This window comes from Phoxinus phoxinus (assembly GCF_949152265.1).
Source record: "Phoxinus phoxinus genome assembly, chromosome: 4".
Classification (NCBI taxonomy): domain Eukaryota; kingdom Metazoa; phylum Chordata; class Actinopteri; order Cypriniformes; family Leuciscidae; genus Phoxinus; species Phoxinus phoxinus.
Window position 1 is genome coordinate 28,189,534 of NC_136879.1, and position 21,140 is coordinate 28,210,673.

General features: G+C 38.4%; 1 protein-coding gene across 1 annotated transcript; it reads left to right on the forward strand.

The window, feature by feature from the left end:
• Positions 1–2,069: 2,069 nt before the first annotated feature.
• Positions 2,070–21,066, forward strand: mnta (MAX network transcriptional repressor a). Its single transcript, XM_079610439.1, is given in 7 exon segments — positions 2,070–2,291; positions 7,832–8,006; positions 8,008–8,385; positions 8,534–8,575; positions 9,336–9,447; positions 19,730–19,922; positions 20,080–21,066. Coding segments are annotated over 7 exon segments (1,737 nt in total). The 5' UTR covers positions 2,070–2,218; the 3' UTR covers positions 20,844–21,066.
• The last annotated feature ends 74 nt before the right edge of the window (positions 21,067–21,140 follow it).

Genomic DNA, 21,140 nt, shown 5'->3' on the forward strand with positions numbered 1-21,140 from the left:
AAATAATCCAATAGTGGGTGGTGTTGTTCCTCAGCATTTCCTGTCCCTGGAATGCCTTTTTGGTTGTATCACAGGAAGTTTTGACGTCCCGAGAGCATAGACAGTATGGAGCAGGGCTTCCTAACAGGAAGCAGCAGCAGTCGGCGACAGGAGCACGAGCACGAGCACATAACGTGCGCGCAGAGTCACGTGAAGCAGGGTAAACAAGCTCCAGGGGCAGCTTCTTGAGTTGAAACAAGAATTTTATTCACTGTTTGCCATGCATGTGAGAGTCATATGAAAGTATAAAGGTGGGGCAGGTTTATGAGCATGTTCGCATACCCTTTGCTTTGACCCTTTCAAGTGATTAACAGGAAGAATGACTTGACACTAGTAAGCAGAGGGTTTTGGATCTCAAATGGAAGGCTATTTTTCAGAAAGTTTTCCGCTGTTTTTGTAATGTTATAGCCTACATTGGTTTGAATATGTATGCTACAGCTATTTAAAAACTGATGTTGGAAACTGCAGAGAAAGTTTAAGAGAGTTCAGATTCAGTGGCGAGTAGCTTAGAAATGTATTACTATTAGTTTTTGCTGGAAATGTATAGATGTTATTATTAACTCGTTGGGGTTGTCAGTAATAGAGTGCATTTATAGACCCTTCCCCCTTTTTGTGATATAATCAATGCATTGCATTTGCAACATTCATAATTTTCTGTCCTCTCTCTCTCTTGTCATAGACCGGTTGCTCTCTCTTTCTCTTCAAGACTCCTACTGTCCTGCAGTAGTGCACTGCCTCAACGGTTACCATAGATACAGTCACATGACTGGCCCTTTATTCAGTCAATGCATGTATCATGGCAGCAAGGGAAAATATTCTCTGGTACTTTGATAAGATCTCCGGTGAAAAGGGACAGCAGCATGAAGTGGACTTTATTTATTTATTGGCATAAAATGTTGATAGATGTGGTGATTATTTTATTTTTTTCTGTATAAAAGTTGCATATCTCTCTGGTCACATAAAATTGTTGTCATTTTAATTCACTAGTATAAATATTAAGTAGAGTGGGAGGACACAACCATTTAGTTTTTTAGCTATATTAAAACGTAAGATTTTTAAATAGCTGTAAAGCAGTGTGTGCATACTGTTTACATATGTGTACTGGTTTATCCTACATTATGAGGACATTAAAGGGATAGTTCAGCCAAAAAATAAAATTCTGTCATCGTTAATTTTTCTTCGTGTTGTTCCAAACCTGTATGAATTTCTTTCTTCTGAACACAAAAGAAGAATGTTGGTAACCAGACAGTTGATGGACCACATTCACTTCCATAGTATTTTTTCCTACTATGTGAATCAATTGGGTGTCATCAACTGACTGGTTAACAACATTCTTCAAAATATCTTCTTTTTAGTTCAACAGAAGAAAGAAACACATACAGGTTTGGAAAAACATAAGGGTGATTAAATGATGACAATTTTCTTTTTTGGGTGAACTATCCCTTTAAGTCCTTATATTGTGTTTAGAACTGTTGTGGATCTTTGTTCTTTCTCACAGAAACTGCGCTTTGGTCACAGGCAAATCATGTTACTGCGGACTGTTTATCGATACTGGTTGCCTGTTGGAATATGGGTCTGTCTGCAGGTTGCGTTTTCGTTTTTAGTTGGCAGAATGACACCCATGTGAGCAGATGCCATGCCTTGTGTGTCTACTTTCCTATTGGCTGCTCTAATCTCATGTTTTATTAATCATGTTGAGCCGTGGTATGTGTAGGAGTATTGCGTAAAACCTGGATTTGACATTCACATTTTAAGCGTTCTGTGTTGGCCTTTTTACCAATAGATAAGAAACGTTGCAGTACACGTGTATTACTGACCTTGTAATATTCGCGTTCTGTCGTAATTTGACGAAAATATGCGACTATTATGAAGAACGGCCATCTCCGTGTTTTGAAAACCAGCGCGTGTGGGGGCGTGGTCATTGAATCAGGGGCGGAGCCAAACGGTCTGTACAATGGCCCGATGTGTTGACGGAATAACCCGCCATCTTGTTGTGACTCCTCTACGTGCGTGTGGAAGAGTGACTTCAAGGGGGATCCAGTCACGTCTTTCCTTTTTTTTTATATTTTTTTTTTTATAGACGACAAGATTGGATCCCGAGAAGAAGCTTTTGAATCTAACTAGATAGCATTTTAATTCAGTTCTCCAATCGTTTTCTGGACCATAACACGAAAAAGAGATGAGTATCGAGACGCTTTTAGAGGCGGCGAAGTTTTTGGAATTGCAAGCCCTGCAACAACAGAAAGCACGTGGTAAGAAAGGAAAATTATGGGGATGCAGTCCTCTGTTACAGTCAGAGGGTCACTTTACTGAATCAGTGTTGTTCTCTAACGGAGTAGCCGGTTAATTTGAGACATTGTTGCATGTGATGTCACAGGCTGTGATTACTGGATTCGGTGTAGTGCGTGACATGCAATATTTTTGTTGTGAATAATCTGATAATAACAAGACTCTGCAAAACTGCAGTATAATGTCCTTACGCTTACTTTCTAGTGTAGTAAACTGATGTTTTTCGCATAGTGACAGCCATGCATTAAAATGCAGAGAATGTATGTTTATCTGCTTTGACTGTTGGGGTAGTTAGTGATTGAACACTTTATTGCAGTGTCGATGTAGGAAAACATACCTGCTTGCTTTTAAGGGCGGTGGCTTACAAGTACGTGCGCGAGTGCCAGTTGCTCTTTACATAATATCTCAAGTATCACATTACGCAGCTCTTATCTGCATCCTTTCTGTAGGAAGAGATGGATGTAATGTGTTATTTAATTTTCTTATGGTGTTCTGCAGCGCAATAGTGTACGGCTTATTTATCTCACTATTGTTTTCTCTCCCGCGCTGCATGCGTCCACTGGCGCTTTCTGAAGCTCCTCGGTGACGTGTCAGCCATAGCCACGCCCCTTAAGCGACCGGGTGACGTGTCTGCTATAGCCACGCCTTTTTATAAGAACCGCGTGGACAGAGCCCTCCCCCTTTCCTCCATGTGCGCGCCAGGCGCTCCTCTGTGTAGGGAGGGGGTTTACAACCAGAGGCAAAGTAGGACAGTAACCCCCTGCTTGCTTTTCCGAAATGTACTGCAGTTATATAACGCACTCCTGCAGTTTTTTGGATCATCGTGTTGCTCTTAGCCAAGTACTGAAATAATGACAAGCTTGTTGGCTTTTGGATCACGCAATCAATTAAGAACCCATATTCAATCAGTTTAGATATTATATAATGTCAAAGTAAAGATAATAAAAAAATAATTAAGATAAAATACAGTATTCAGTTTAGCATTTGATACTGTTAAAATAATGATTTATAATTATGTTTAGTTTGATTTTTAATAATGAAGAACATTTATTTAGTATGTTATTACGATACTTACGATATTACTGATTTCCCACTCCCAGTCCGGAGGCAGTTCTTCTGTGTGCATTTATTGAATTTAAAAATATATACAATGCTGTTTTTCATACTGCATGAAGTTGACATGAACATGAATGAATATTATATTTTCTTTTTGCACTTTCAAATTGAATACTTATTATTTACTTATCCAAATTATAAAAATAAAAAAAACTATAGAGGAGATAGAGCCTTTGCTATTGCCGGCCCTAGGCTGTGGAACAGCCTTCCGGCGTATCAGATCTTTAACTGTTTTTAAATCATCTCTTAAAACCTTTTTTTTCTCTCTTGGCTTTCAATTCACTGTGAGCTTCTGTCATGAATGTGTGGTTTTCCCCTGTGTTTCTTTGTTTTATGTTTTGTTCAGCACTTTGGTTAGCTGTGTTTGCTATTTTTTTTTCTTTGCTTTTTAATGTGCTATATAAATAAAACAGACTTGAAAAAAAATATATAAAAACGTATTGCTTAATTGATTTTTCAGCTGATTTTCTATTTCTCATTTGATGTATCATATTATTAAATGCTATTAAGTGCCGCAAATGGCCTCTCATAGGCAGAGTTTCAAATTTTACGCCAGTCTAAGCGCGTGGTGGAAATCTTCTCAGTCAGTTTCACTTCTGTATATTTCACCACAGCTGACTGTAATTCTACTCAGCATGTGACTCGGTAAAAGCTTTCAGACAACAGTTTAAGCTGGGCTGTAAATTGCATTGCAAACTGGTGGACAGTCATTTCCTTTGTGCAGTTACCCTTTGCTCACTGTAGGTGTTAAATAAGTATACCTAAATTCTTTGGACAGTCAGGTGTTGTCCATGGGAATTATGTAAAGAAACACCTGAGGGCTTCTCTTCCTTGTTTGACAATACAGTGCTGTCAAATCAATTAATCTCATCTAACATAAAAGTATTTGCTTACATAATATTTGTGTGTGCATAATATATATATTATATATATATGTCTGTGTGCATAATATATATATGTCTGTGTGTGTGTATTCTGTATACACACACACACACATATATATATATATATATATATATATATATGTATTTATATATATGTTTGTATACAAAAACGTGTATGTTAGATATGAATCGATTCATCGATTTGACAGCTATATATATATTATACTTTTTATTTTTATTTTTTATGTGTGTGTGTATATATATATATATAGATATATAGATAATATATATATATAATGTCACATAACTCGTAATGTCAGATAAGGGAGGGACCAAACAGTCACATTTCATTTATGTTGACTTGAAAGACTTGCTTTTTTATGTGTATTGTGCTTCCTTGTGTATTCTGGTAATTGGTTGTTTGGTTCCATAGGAACTAGACATCTACCCCACCCACCCCCCGCATCTCTTTTCAGAGTAGGAAGCGTGCGCTGTTCAAATAGCATAGTGGTGACTGGTTGGGGGTGGATTGCTGCGCTGTGATTGGCTGAGATTAGGTTGGAGCACTTTCACCACCCCCTTCACTGACACACACGATAAGAATGACTGTATTAAGTCTCATTATCTTCTGAATGCACATGATTTGATGCTGTCCTGCTTTTCACCCTAATGAGATTCATGACGTTCCAGGTGCACGTACACACACACACACACCTGTGTCTTTTTCATTTTATCTAGGGCACCTCATGCCTGTGACCTCTTTACTACCCTGTGCGTTAAGAGGATTTTTAAAAACGAGTAGCATTAGATTGCACAATTAGACATTTATTTTTATTTTTTATTGGCATTAATTGGCTGATAGGTTAGGGTCATGCATATAGGGCAGTGGCTTGCAGTCACTGGTGTTCTGAAATGAGGTAAAGTCCAAATGTAAATTGATGTCCCAGGTAGACTTAACATTGTACATTTTTTTCTGGTTAAATATACATTACATTTAAAAAAAGAAACCAAATACAGTTGTACAATGTTATTAATGTTCTATTTAATAATAACTCACGACAATAATAATTTAAACAACATATTTGCATATTTTCAGTCATTATGTTTTCAGGCCATGTGAAGTTTGATTTTGACCTGACATAAAGAGGTGTTATCTAAGTGGGTGAGTTGTTTACTTAGTTTTCTTCCCATTAATGCCATGAAATCGCAAACGCGGAACACACACAAAAACGAGGCGGGATTTTTCGCACAAACCAATCATAGCGTGATAGAGGCATTGCCTCCTCTCACTGACTTTTCCCTCAATTTCCCCTCCACCAAACCCACCACATGCTTTAGGGGGACTGTTAAAACTCAATGGGCTCAGGGGAGGCAAGAGAGACACAGTGTTACATTAGAAACGGGTGATTTGCAGACTTTTTAAATGTCACATTTTGTATTATTTGCATTGTTTTATTTTTGTTACATGGATTATTTATTTTCTCATCTAATTTTGTGAGGAGGCACTGCCTCCTTTGCCTCCTCGGAGGAAACGCCCCTTGTATAGAGAACTTTTGGAATGAAGATTGACTTGGATTAACTATAAAACCTCTGATCAGGATAATACTCCTTCAGCCCCACAGCACTGAGCTAATATCTAAATGTACTTTAGCTGAGCAAAACCTATATGTTTATCGGGGGAGTTCAGTGTTAATGCGGAGTAATGGCTGCTGTAAATTCAACTTTGCCATCACATGAATAAAATATATTAAAATAAAAAACTGTTATTTTAAATTGTAATAATATTTCACATTAACTGTTTTTTACTGTGTTTTCTATCAAATAAATGTTAACTGGGTGAGCATAAGTGATGTCTTTCAAAAACCTTAACTTTACTGTGTGCATGTACATACTTTTCAGGAAAATCAACCTACGAATGGGTTACTTTTAGTTACCTGAGTTTGCACATGAAACTGGGAGAAAAACAAAGTGATTGAATGTTCAGTCTGGGGGCAATCTTTTCACCTAAAATAGACATAACTTCCTTAATTTCTTTACTGGTGAACAGCAGTGGAAGTCCTTTAGTGCAACATATGTAGTTCTAGTTCTCTCTAAGTGAAAAAATAGTTTGAGTGTCTCTCCAATGTCTCTACTTTTCGTAAACGGTGTCAAGTAGGGTGCAGCGGCATGTATAATTGATGCTGAAGGTTTGGCGAAGGTTCAGAAGGCCGTCCTGTGGTGTTTTGGAGTAGCCCTGCTGAAGAAGGGATTGTGGTAGAAGGGGGGCAAGAATCGTGTTTCCATTTAGGCCAGAGAAACTTTAGCCTGAAGCCTGTTCACAATGTGCTCTAACAGTGTAGACTCTATCCCCCATTGTTAACAAGTAACACTTATTTGTCTGTACACACACAAAAGCTCCTTTAAAGGAGACGGATATAATCTCAGGCTGCTTTATTGACCTGTACTGATTTGTGGCTGCCTTGTCTCCATTATATGCCCTAGTTTAGATGAGATGTTATCACATCATATGTGTGAGGTCAAAGGTTACTGCAGTGTTCATCATATAGTTCAGTCTCTTACATTTCCTTGAACACTGTTTACTGGATCATACTGATAGAGACTGATTATTTATTATCTTGTATTTTTGCTATAGATGTTACCTGAATGTTTATAGACTGATATAATGACTGATTACAGATTTGTAATGTATTTGTGAATAAACGCTGAATAAAATAAGTGTACATTTAATTTTAGAAAAATAATTTACAATCATGTATCAGTTTTTTTACTTTTTATTTATTGTAATCAACTGTTATTAAAAGCAGTGCTGTTATTGTTAATTAAAACCATTTAAAATAAATGTTGTTAATTTAAATGGGGCTGAAATGAAATGAAATGTAAATATTAGACGGACAACCTAAATAACATAAATGAAAATTTAAAATGTTGCCCAACTAACTGAAATGCTAATTTACGTTGAAGTACTAAAATTATTAAAACTGAAATAAAATAAATTAAAGCTAAATAGAAATATTTAAAAAATAATAAAAATGACAAAACCTAAATGACAAAACAATTAACACTTAATTTAAAACTTAAACCGAAGGTATAAAAATAAAAGCTAATTCAAAATATTAATAAATATTATGATATAATATATAATACTAAAATAACAATGAAAATTCATGTTCATTTAGATCCATTTCTCGTACTGTGTGAATATACAGTGTGCTGCCTAATATATATGCCATATATATAATATATGCTGTGCTGCCTAAATTGGAATTCTAATTAATATTTAGTGTTTGATTTTTAATTTATTTAAACAAACATCTCGCCATTCATTGGTTAACAGCCATAACGTGAAAATAATTGGTTCATTAAAAGTATTGGTCAACATTTTAACATTGCTACATTCCTGCTACATAAATATGTATTATGTAAGTATCAATATGTGCCATTGAAGAACCAATAGTTTCTGAATGTGAATAATAATGCATTTTTTCCAATATTTCCTTCAACAGAAGAGAATGAGCTTCAGGAAAGGCGGCGCCGTGAGCAGGAGGCGGAGAAGCGGACAGAAGAAGTCAACTCTTATACTCAGCCCATTCGAATTAACCATGTGACCTGGGTGGAGGAGTCCAGACCTGAGCATCGCCACATACCTGCCCCGGCCCAGCCTCTTCCCCCTCCCCCTCCCCCCCACCCCCACCATGCCCATCACAGTCATCCCTATCCCGGTGGTAGCCTCCACTCCTCCCGCCCTCCCTCCACCCCCCACCACAGCTCTCAGCCCGTCGGCAGCACCCCACCTCACGCCACCCAGAAAAGATGCCCACTCGCTGCCACACCAGCAGGCACTGCACCAGCGCCCCCTCATCCCGTCTCAGGTGAAGGCAGAAACCACATCACTGTCTCCGTTCAATAACAACAAACTGGCGCAGCAGCTCCAAACCTTCCCGGACTCCATCATCGCGTCCTCCCAGCATGCACTTCTCCCCCAGCCTGGGCCTTCTTCAGCACAACTCAGCCCGTCCGATGACCACCGTAGTTTGGATGGCAAGAAAAGACCTGGCGGGTGAGTGAGGGCGTGAAGCTGTCATTTATGACCATGTTGACCAGTGTTTAAGACTGAATCACATGAGAACTTTATAGCGGGTTTTATGGCTGTGAGTTTGTATTATGTTTGGGAGCTAACTATTAAAGACTGTATGACGTGTTTACAGGGCAGGAACGAGAGAAGTGCACAATAAGCTTGAAAAAAACAGGTAAGGTCATCTTTGTTTGCTGTTGGTTTACCTCTATTAAATGACTTTCACCCAATGCTTTTCTACATAGAAGGTGATGGAAGGTGTACACTACCATTCAAATTTTTGGGAGGGTAAGATTTTTAAATGATTTTGAAGAAGTCTCTTGTGCTCAAGGCTGCATTTATTTAATAAATAAAAAAACAGTAAAAACAGTACTATTGTGAAACATTATTATAATTTAAAATAACTGTTTTCTATTTTTTATTTAATTTATTCTTGTGGTGCAAAGGTGAATTTTCAGCATCATTACTCCAGTCTTCAGTGTCACATGATCATTTTCAAATCATTATAATACGCTGATTTGGGGATGATTTTGTTCTCAATATTATTATCAGTTGAAAACAGTTGTGCAGCTTAATGTTTTTTTCAGGATTTTTTTATTAATAGAAAGTTTTAAATTTATTTGAAATAGTCCTTAAATGACTTTTCTTTTACTTTTGATCAATTTAATGTGTCCTTGCTGAATTTTGAACAAAATGCAAAAACTTACTGACTGACCCCAAACTTTTGAACACTAGTTTAATTCCTGTGTCAAAAATAAAGATGTTTCAAAAAAGTCTGCCATTGATTGATATACAAATGAATCAAGAACAGATTTTGCTATTGGCCTTTTATAGTTATATAAAAATATACAAATCATAAATAAGTGAATGCGGACACTATGAATAACCCTTGTCGATTATTACTTCTCTGATCATAAATGATCTTCTTTTCTCAGACGTGCACACTTAAAGGAGTGTTTTGAGACTCTGAAGAAGAACATCCCTAATGTTGATGAAAAGAAGACCTCCAATCTGAGCGTTCTGAGAAGTGCTTTGAGATACATTCAGGTAAGTTCAACACAGTCTCTGGTGATAGATCTTCACTGTCTGCTGTACGTCTACATCTTTTCCCACGTCATCTGACCTTGACTTGAGGTGTATATTTACACGTGTAAACAATGCTTGAGCAGAAGGGAATACCACCTGATGACGCATTCTTGAGTTTGTTAGTTGCAGTGGTTATGTCTGAAGATTGAAAATGAGATATATCCAGTGCTTCTTTGATTGATCTTAAGCTCGAGATTACATGGATTGCTTCTCTCCTGCTGTGCGAGCAGAGCACCTTCCCTTAACCATCGCTTCGTTTGGTTCATGTAAACCGAGATCATAAGCTTTGCTCTATCTGATTAAACCAGCGCCTCATTCACACATGTGCTCGCCTATAGGGTCTAGAAGAAGAAGAAATCCAATCAAATCAAAGGATTTGATTTAGCCGAGGCACAAGATGTGCAGGAAACTAGGGCAGTGTGGAAACAGAAGTCGTGTCACTGGATCCCCCTCCCTCCCTTAAGCCGCTTGCTTCTGGCCATTGGTAGATTTGACAGACCGACCAGCCGAGCCATTATCGCTCTTCCCGCTTTCCTGTTGCTCAACCAGGCTTAAGGTGTATTTATTTAAAGCACATGGCCTGTTGAAAACAACCAGCCATTTGCTAGGATTTCTGCAGGATGTGTTCAGTATTCTGGGAGGTTGAAGTTTTTTGAATATATGGTATATTTGTACAATATATTGTATTTGGAAAATCATATTTTGTGATAAAATGTAATTAATCTTGAGATCTAGTTTGAAACTGTAGATTTACATGCTACTGGATAAAGAAGTATTTAGCTACACTATATGTTACTTATAAAACGGGTAACTACATTGAAGCTGTTTAAGGGTAGATTTTAAATGTCCGGATCATAAATCTATTTTTAAACTACAAAGTCAATAATAGTGACTACATCGTTTAAAAAATACATTTATGTATACATTTGTAAATGTAATGTGAAACACATTTATTCAACTATATAATCAAATGAAATAAATTTGATTTTACATCCAAAAAATGTTTGTCTAGTACAGAAAAAAAAATAGTGTCAATTTGGGTAACAGTGTTGAAACACAAATTAATTTAAATGAGAATTCATTTGTTAAATTAAAAAAAATATGATTAATTTAACTACTTAATTAATAACCAGTTAATTATAATTTAATAACGATATTTAGCAAGGAGGTGGAAGAGTCGTTGTCTTTTTTTGTTTTTAACCAGTTTATTTACATTCACAGTTCATTTACTGTATGACTCTGAACAAACCAATTAACGTAAATGAATTAGACTTCCCAACTTTCTATTTGAGAGGACGGACCTGTGTGTGAGGAGTGTGTTGTCAGTGTTTTCAAAGCTCGCTGATACAGTGTGACAAAAACGGCAACGTAACATTTTGTTTAGTTAGTCATTCTGGATGTTTTATTGTTGGTGACACTGAATAATTACTGTCTTTGAATGTTTTTCCTGGACAACAGGCTTCTGAGAAGCTCATGTCTATTTTTTTAGCTAGTCAGTCAGTGATATGAGCTGTTTCCCAGCCAGTATCTCACCATCTCCCTTTCTGTTTTGTTCTGTGTTCCTGCTAAAAGATTAGTGTGTTCCTGCTGGTCATGGGGCTTCTCTTTTAATGATTAGTGTTGTGTTTGTGTGTAAGTGTGTTTTGCGATGGTCTCTGGAGGTGGCGGTTGCACAGTGTGTGTCCAGGCCGGCCGCGGCCATGGGCGGAGGCCCCTCCCACTCTCCCCTCAGCGACCAATCAGCTTCTCCTGGAACTGAGTAAAAGGATTGTTTGATGAGATTGCTCTTCATTTTATTACATCTTCTTGGCACCTGATTGACATATTCGTGTGACATCGTGCCAAATATGTTTTTTGGCGTTCAAAGTGAAGTCATTGATATTGATTCATTAATCGCGGGACAAATTGCGACAATAACTGTGTTTAGGCCAGACGGTAACATACCAGTGTCGTTATTGTTAATTAAAATAAGGTCCCATTAGTTAACGTTAGATAATCCATTAACTAACAATGAGCAATACGATTGTTACAGTATTCATTAATCGTTGTTAATAAAAACACAACTGTGAAATGGTAGTTCATGTTAGCTCAGATCCTTTAAATAATATTAACAGATACTACTTTAGATTTTAGTAATTGTTGAAATTAGCATTGCAAACTACTTCTATGGCATTTATTAATGTTAGCTAATGTTGTTAACTAATGTTAACAAATGGAACAGTATTGACCTAAAACTATTACAAATGTTGTTGGTAATTTAAATAAAGATGACATAAAATATTACATAAAAAACATATGAAAAGTAGAAATGTTGCCTTGGCAAACATACTAAACGTATTGAAGCTATATAGAAATATTAAAATAAAATGACAAAAAAACAGCAAAATTATTTATATTTAAATGAAGGATGAAAATATTAAAATAAAAGCTATACTATATCCTTTAAATAATATTAACAGATACAACATTAGTTTTTAGTAATAGTAAATGTTCGAATGAACTAGTATTTTGCAATGTAAGTTAATGTTAACAAATGGAACCGTATCGCTCTAAAACTATTACAATTGTTTTTGGTATTTGAAATAGATGAAATTAAATATAAATATTACAATGAAAAACGTATAAAAACGTTTAAAAATTAGAAATGTTGCCTTGGCTAACTAGTACTCAACTTACTAAAACTGACATAATTAAAGCTATAAAAAAAAAAAAAAACGATTGTGTGGCGGGTGAAAAAAAGCTTGAAAAAAGTGTTTCATTTCTCTGAATATTCAGATAAATTTGTTTGTCATGGAAAGTGTTGAGGAAGTAGTCACTCGGCAGTCCTTGTGGTTTTGACTCATTCTTCATATTGTTGTTTTGCAATGTATAGCTATATATTAATTTTCCATGCTACTAGTCTCATTTTATATCTCACAATAACAATCCAGACAGTGAACAGATTATGGTGACTGTTTCTTTAAATGTTATCCTACAGTCCTGATAAGTCTCAGGAGTTTCCCTGCCGTTCTCTCATGTCATTTAGCTCAGAGCTCCTCCTCCATTTCTCCCTCCTTCTGTGCTTTTTTCCTCCTTCCCCCAGTCTCTCCTTCATGTTCCCTGCCACGGCCACATGAGTAGCGAGCACATGGCTAGACAGAGCCTCGTGACGTCACCCCTCCAGCCGCTGTTCCTGCCGCAGCACGGCACACTCGCAGAGCTCCATCTTAGTTTAGCCACATCCCTGAAACCCCCGCATTAGGTGCTGCCTTTTATTTAAGGAACCTTGCAGGACCTGTTTTTGCCAAGCAGGTTGCAGTGCATTGTTTCAGTGCTGACTGTGTGACGGATGTATTGTTTCAACCTAATAATAATATTGAGAATTTTTTTTTTTTTGTGCTTACAAAAATCAAGGTCAGTTGTAAATATCAGTGAGCTTTATGACGCAGATTTATGTTTGCGTCAAGCCTGATGTGTCATGATCAGCAGGATTGTGCAAAACCAGAAGGAATCCTGTGAAATCCACCTGATTCATTTCCTGCCTTTGTGTAGCAGTGTGTAGTATAGCCGATGTGGGTCAGTTGGTCATCTTTATCATGCTTTGCGGAAACTAGTGGCTTGTCCTTGTGGGCAGGATCACATGATTCCTACTACGTATGCTAAGACTCATTTTTGTTTTTGTACAAACCACTGCAATTTCAATGTAGCTGATTCAACAAGTATTCTTTGGTAAATGACATGTCAGCACCATCTGCACATCATTTGCTTTAAATGGAAAATCCTGTCATCTATTCATCCTCATGTCATTTAAAACTATTGGGACAAAAATGAAAAAGCTGCTCCTACTGGCTATCTAGCTCAGTTACAATTATAAAATGCTAATTCCGACCTAATTCATATATTCCGTTTAAATTTAAAGATTGGCAAATATATTTTTATTTTATTTTATTTTTTTATAGTTTTCTGTTATTCAAAAGTGTGTGGTAGGAAAGAGTGTTAATGGTTTAAGAAGTCTCTTATGCTCACCAAGGCTGCTTTTCTTTGATCAAAAATACAAATAAACCTGGCAAATATTATTACAATTTTGAAAAATTATACTTTTTTCCCCGGATTCTTTGATGAATAGAAATATTTTGTAACATAAATGTCTTTACTGTCAGTTTTGTTCAATTTAATGCTCCCTTTCTAAATAAAATATTACTGACCTCAAACTTTTGAAGTGTGTGTGATATAAATCATCATTAGTCTACATCAATAAAAGCCCAATATAAAAAATTAATCATTGTTTGTTCTTCTTTTATTTTTTTGGTGTTTAATTTACACTAGGGAATTAAGTGAGCCGGGATCGATGTTTAAAAAAATATCTGACAACCTCCTAAGTGAAAAAAAAGTTTACATTTGATGTTGATGACATCACAGAATGGGTTTAATCAAGCCCAAACTATTAACAAGCAGTGGCAGTCAAAAGAAATATATGTTGTAGGTTAAGCTTTCTGTCTCCACACAAATATAAACTGCAGTACAAGACTTCCTCTTTTTCAGCACCACGTCAAACCAGAGACCCAGTGAGATTTACAGCTGTGCTTGAATAGGCCGAGTTACCAAATGCCTCAAACTGGAGTCACGGAATATCTTTCACTGCAGGCTTGTTTATGAGGAAGAGCGTGGCTGCAACGTGGCTCATATGCTCTCTCTCTCTCCCTTCTTTTGTTCTGCAGAACGGAGTCTGCAAACACAGGACCCCCCCCTTCCCCATCTAACACTGCATGTGACAACATCAGGTCAATTTTTCCCTCATACAAATCCATCATATGCACGGTACACTTTTATATACATAAACGTGACGACGCAAATGCACACTTGCATGTGCATAGTCATGGGGGCGGAGCTTAAGTGAGTAACTGAAGATAGCAAACCGATGGGGGAGGGTGAGGTCATGTGCTCAGCTTGTGAGAAATCAACTATAAAAGCTGATAAGAGCCACTGTCAGCGCATCCCTCGACCCTTAGTTGGAGAGCTGCTGTTCTGACAGATGTTGAAAAACGTAGGATTTTTTTTGTCTCCGATCGTGGTCGAACGATATTGATTTTTTTTGTATGCCTTATTCACACCGCACAGACAACCGCTAACAAACACGTTTGTTGAGTTTTGTCGGATCAGTGCGTTACCCTGATGGCCTGAACATGTTCAATCAGTTTGTCTGTCTCTTGGGTAAAACATTAGTGTGCGCTTCCCCCACATCAGCCAAGCAGAAAAACGTATCGATCGATGCCGATTATTAAAGAATGCCAAATATTGTCCAATATATCGGCCTTGATGATATATCGCTCAGCCACTAGGCACTGACCTGATTTTACCTCCATGTCCTCCAGGATATAAATACGACAATGATTCACATTCATCTCCTCCTCAAACACCATCCAGATGTTGTTATTCCTATGTAGGAGATGATAACATCTCACTCATATTGAGTCAGGAGACGGTTTAGCTGTCCTGGGATGGGGCAGGAGGGAAGGAATGGGGCCCTAGTCCACGGATCAGGAGTTCAGTAGGTTTGGGTGTTTGTAGAGCAGGCCGGTGTGTGTGTGTGTGTGAGACTAACAGAGGCAGGCATGCACAGCTGTGAGCTGGAGCTGCGCCTGATGTAGTACGCAGACCAGAGAGCTGTCAGCATGCCTCATCAGCGGTGGGAGGAGGGGTCCATGAGGGCCTGGTGGAGACAGCTAGCAAGGAATGTACTGGCCCCCCAGGGAAAGGAGGGCGCATTTGTAAAAAAAGACCAGACGACTCTTATGACGGATGTGGAGATAATGTTAGGAAATGCTTGCACTGAGATTCAGTATTAGATTTGTGTTCTGGTTGAAATGTAGTCCGGTTGAGCTAACGTGGGCGTAAAAGTGCTATTAGCTTTACCTATATAGTTAGCCTTGAACTTGGCATAATGAGAAGATTTTCACATCATGTTATTCACTATGTCCATGTATATTTGCATGATTGGAATGCTGTATCGACCAATCAGCATGCAGAAGTCCGGGGGGGGTTCTTTCAAATTGAGGTTTATGGTTGTAATTGTCACTTCGCTAAGCTCCAGCGCACTTGGTTACTAGCTCAGATGAGCTTTGCAGAACATCCTATAGGGAAAAAGACTAATCCTGTATGAATACCTTGTGTCACCGTTATAAGTGATCTGGCAACAGTGTTTTCCCATATTTTTCCATAAAATCGCACTTTGAACTATCTGAATGCACAGATTATCTATTAAGTTTGAGGTCAGTAAGATTTAAAAAAAAAATAATAATAATATTTTCATTCAGCAAATGTTACAAAAAAATCTGTCAAACAAATCTTTTGAACTTTCTATTCATCCTTAAGAAACTGTATCGTGCTTTCCACCAAAATACTGTTTTCAACATTGTTAATGATGATGTTTCTTGAGTAGCAAATCGGCATATTAGATTGATTTATGAAGGATCATGTGACACTCAAGACTGGACTAATGATGCTGAAAATCATCACAGGAATACAATACATTTATAAATATATTCAAATAGAAAAGTTATTTTAAATTGTAATGATATTTCATATTTTTTGATAAAATGGTGAGCTTAAGAAACTTCTTTCAAAAACATAAAAAAAATCTTACACTAAACTTTTGAAAGATTGTATATTAAAAGAGCAAAAGCTTGTCTGAGAAAATGGCAGGCAACAACAGTTGCTGAGGTAGAATAGGTCAGCAATGTTTTTAAAGTGGGGCTAAGTGAAGGATCAGTTGAGGTCACACATATTGCTACTATTTTAAGTTCTGCTGCTCTGATTCCTTCTGTTAATGTTGTTACGTTAAGCTTCTGTCCTGCACACTAGACCTATATATGGAGCCATGAGAGGTGCTCTATCAAACAGGCTTTTTATACCACTGCCCAGTGCAGACAGCACATGCTCACGCCGTCACACTCTGCTGCCCGCTCACCATACCGGTTACCACGGCAACTGGGACGGTTTTCAGCTGTTGCCTTGACAACACTCCAGTACTCCCATTTAATTTGCTGAGACAAAAGCTGTCTCTCATTTCGAAGGCTGTGTCCTCCGAAGGGCCCCATACGTCATAAAGGATGTCTTATTTCAGAAAAGAAACCATTATAAAATGATTCCTAGTGAAGCGTAAATTGTTGTAATTTCTTTGACTTTGGAAAGTAGTGGTCCGTTTACTGAAATCAAGCAGCCCCGATGACGTATGCGGCCAACAAACGCGACCTCCGGAGGACGCAGCCTTCGAAATGAGACAGTTAAAGACGCTGACGCCTCTGGGAGGCAAAAGGGCACTCTGAGCTTTGGAAAGGAAGTGGGGTGTATCGATTGGCCCAGTGACCTGTCATTATTCACGAGAGTGCAGAAGAATAGACCTTATCGATCGAGCTGGAAGCCCCTCATTATCTTCTGTCTTGCGATCTACAGACACCTGTACCCATATCACATGACTGGCCTGGATCGTGTTTCCACGCTGTTGTTGTTTCTGCAATGCCATGCTTGTTCAACGCACGTGGTGTAGGAAAAGGATGAGCTGTGTGAAATGTGCGTCCTCCATCGTTGTCATTGCTCAGTGTTTGAGGGTTAGTGTGTCTTTAAATGTATTATATTTTATATGCTGTGTTTTTCTGACACATACCACAATTTGAATGTGCTATTTGAGTTTCTTAAAGAGCATGTCATTAGACAAGCTTCACAATCATTTAACACAATGTCCACAGAGAGATTTATTATAAACCCCTTTCAGTTCTGGTTTGTTAATAAAATTAATTATTATTATTAATATTATTATATGGTTTTGTTTCATACAATATTAAAAAATAATGCATAAAATATATTTTTAAATAGTATTAATGCTGTTATTACTACCTATTACTTTAAAATGTGTATTTAAAAAAAAGTTATAGGCTACCGGTAATTGATATTTTAAAAAAAAAAAATAGTGTATTTAATGAATATATATATATATTTGTACAATATTTTGTGAATATATTGACACTATAATTATTTTAAATAAAAAAAATAGGTGTAACTTTATTTTAGGGTTCAATTCTCGCCTATTACTAGGCTATTGGCTGTTTATTAGTACTTCTAAAGCACAATGCCTTATTCTACATTCCTTAATCCTACCCAATACCTAAACTTAAACACTACAAAAATTACCTCGCTAACAAATAATGAGTAAATTAGGAGTTTGAGGCAAAAGTTGTATTTAATAGTTAATGTGTTCCCCATATATATATATACTGTATACTAATTGGCTATATCACTGTCTCCTCTCCACCAGTAAGCTGGTGTGTGGTGGGCGTTCTGGCGCCATATGGCTGCCGTCGCATCATCCAAGTGGATGCTGCACATTGGTGGTGGTTGAGGAGATTCCCCCCTTCTATGTAAAGCGCTTTGAGTGCCGAGAAAAGCGCTATATAAATGTAATGATTATTATTATTATTATTATACTGAGGTGTTCCCAAAAATATATGTAACATTTAAAAGTCTGTTCACCCATTAGACAAATCGCAGAGCACCATTATCGTTATTATTTATTATTTATAAAAATATTTATATATTGTACAATATTTTGTGAATATATTAACAACATATTTCCCGTTTAAATATTTAAAAAATATATATTTTTATGTTTTAAGTAACTTCACATTTCATTCTGTTCACACGTCAGATACATCACTGAGCAGCATGTTTTTTAGCTGAGTGTAGTTCCCCTTGTTTGTGCACAGACCCCTTAATCTCTTGCTCTCCATCCTCTTAAGGTCTTTAGCTGCTGCTGTGTCCTCGTTGCCTGTTTGTTTCTCATGCTTCAGCTGACAGTGCAGGGAAACTGGGTCGCTTGGGCCCTGCCCAGTGTGTGTGCAGTGTCTCGTCCTCCGTCCCTGCCCTCTCACTCGATCTCTGCGTGTGTTTGGAGCTTCATGTTTCTCTGATCTACAGTTTACCTCGTTTGTGAAGATGGATCAGTATCTATGTGTTTATGTGGGTAGATAGAAATGTACTCTTGTTTGGCACGCTCACACTACCCAGATGTCCACTTGTGATTGGCCGAGCTCCTGCGTCATGAGCTCCACTCACTGATGTTACTCAGCGTGTGCACTCTTGCACACCAAGTGAATGCCTTCCCAGAAGTGGGAGGTGCTGTCATGCTTTGGGTAATCCACGTGTTTGTGTGAGTGTGAGAGAGTGGCCGTGGCAGGGCTCTGATGAAAGCAAAAACTGACGGTGGGGGAGGTGTGTGCTTGACCGAGACATTCAGGAAGGACCATGAACTTAACCTCTATGCCTAAAGATGGCAGGCACACTTACAGAGAAGCATGTGACATCCGTTTTACTTACAACAAGTCTTAGAAATTCCCACATGCTTCCTTAAAAGAAATTACATTCATTTCAGCAGCCTTGGTTGGGTTCTATTAGGATATGAGTAAGAGATATTATCGGCCATCATCGTTTACCGTTATGAGTCTTTTATCTTTTATGTAAAACTGAAATAATTAGTTTATATAGAGAGGGAAATAAATGACACAAATGCATATATAATGAGAATTTATACATATAGTAAAGTGTATATATAAAGTTCTATTTTTGGCAAATGTATGAATCAGCCTCAGGCAGAAGGAAATTCCCATTCACACCTGTACAGTAGAGGACGCAGCTCAAGCAAACCTTTCCGCTGTGCTGCCATTCTGAATAGCAGAAGAATAGCACAGGAGAAGGAGGTGCAACGCTCTTACTTCAGCAATAAAAATCAAAAAATTAAACACAAATGTGATGTTTATCTGAAGTAATTTTTGGCGGATTTTTTATACACACACACATGATATTGTAATGATAATGCCTCTTATTTTACCCACATCTATAAGCTATCACTGGATTTATAGTATTATTCTGCATTTATGGAGAAGTTTGCAAACATGTGTACCTACAATGTAACATTTCTTCCTGTATTTTAAGTTCTCACACATCCGTCTGTTACTGGTTCCCTTTTTTTTCTGTGTGATGTTTTACTTTTGCTTTAGCAGGTCTTATTTACGGTAATAATAGAGGGGGTTAAGGAAATAGCCACCAACTCTAAGTGCATGGGAATGCTGATATTGTATTCTATTGACATGCTTTTTGTTGCACAGCGAGGTGACATTTAATTCTTGCAGCTATAGATTTTCAGTGGACCCTGCCAGCTCTCAATGCATAGGATAAATGCTCAGTTGTTTATTTCTTCACTTTCCCCTTGTAGACTCTGAAGCGGAAGGAGAAAGACTACGAGCATGAGATGGAACGTCTGGCGCGGGAGAAGATCGCCTTGCAGCAGAGACTGGCTGAGCTGAAGAACGAGCTGAGTCAGCGATTGGATGTGATAGAGATCGACCGTGTTCTTCGACAGACTGTGCAACCAGATGATGACCAGGTCTCCACCTCCACTGCCTCAGGTTAGTCTTGCAGAAGGGTTTGTCTATATCTGTCAAGCACCACGGAACGATACAGTATAGATACAGTACTGTTAAAAGTTCCTACTTCAGTTTCAACTTGTTTTTAACAATCTAGTAATAGTTTCTGACCCTTTTTATTTTGTTGATGTCTCTACAGAAGGTGAAGACAACATCGATGACGATATCGAAGACGAGAGCTTATCCGCCACGGCCAACGCCTTACTCAAAGTGCCTGCTGCGCTTCAGCCAGAGTTACAGAAGTCACATTCTGCCCTGTCCCTCATAACACAGCACATCTCCATCCCACACAAACAGTCTAAAACTTTGTCCCCGATTCCCTCAGCTCAACTATCCCCTGTGGCCGCCGCCGCCCTGATCACAAGTCCCGCTTTGTCCTCAATGCCTGCACAAGCTCCTAATGGCCCACCATCTGCTCCGGCCCTGCAGACCCTACCTCCGGCCCAGACCCATATAGTGACCACAGCCAGCCTGCAGCCTACCGTCATTGCTCACGCGGGATCGGCGTCGCACGCCTCTGTCATCCAAACCATCAACCACGTCATCCATCCCGGCTCCAAGCACATGGCCCACATCTCCCCTTCCTCCTCGAGCTCGATGCAGCTGGCTCCCGGACCTCAATCCATTAGCCATATCACTGTCGCCCACCTTCCTGCAATCTACCCTCAGCCCGTTACAGTCACACAGCCGGCGGTTATGAGCCACATCGCGCACACACTCTCTCACGCCCAGATGAACGGCACTTCGGTATCTGCCGCACAAGCCGCCATGGTTGGCAAGCAGACGGCTGTGGGTGCTCAAGTGGTTACCCATCACCCTCAGCTGGTGGGCCAGACCGTCCTCAACCCAGTCACTATGGTGACAATGCCCTCCTTCCCAGTCAGCACGCTAAAGCTGGCCTGAAGCGCTGACAGTCTGACCCCTAGATAGAGTATAGACACTTAGACCACATCCGCCCCGTTTGAGACTGCAGCCACACGCAGCACTGCATCTAAACGAACTATAAAGCTACAGGACTCAGTACATTCCAAATGAAAAGAAAGTATATAAAGACTCAAAAAGTGATACAAAGAAATTTATTGAATGTCTAATACTATATAATGATATATAATAAAAGACAAAAAGAGATGTTTTATCTTTATGTGTGGGTAAAGGCAAAGTCTAGAGTGCTTGTGTGCTGCGCTCAGTGTTTTAAGCTCT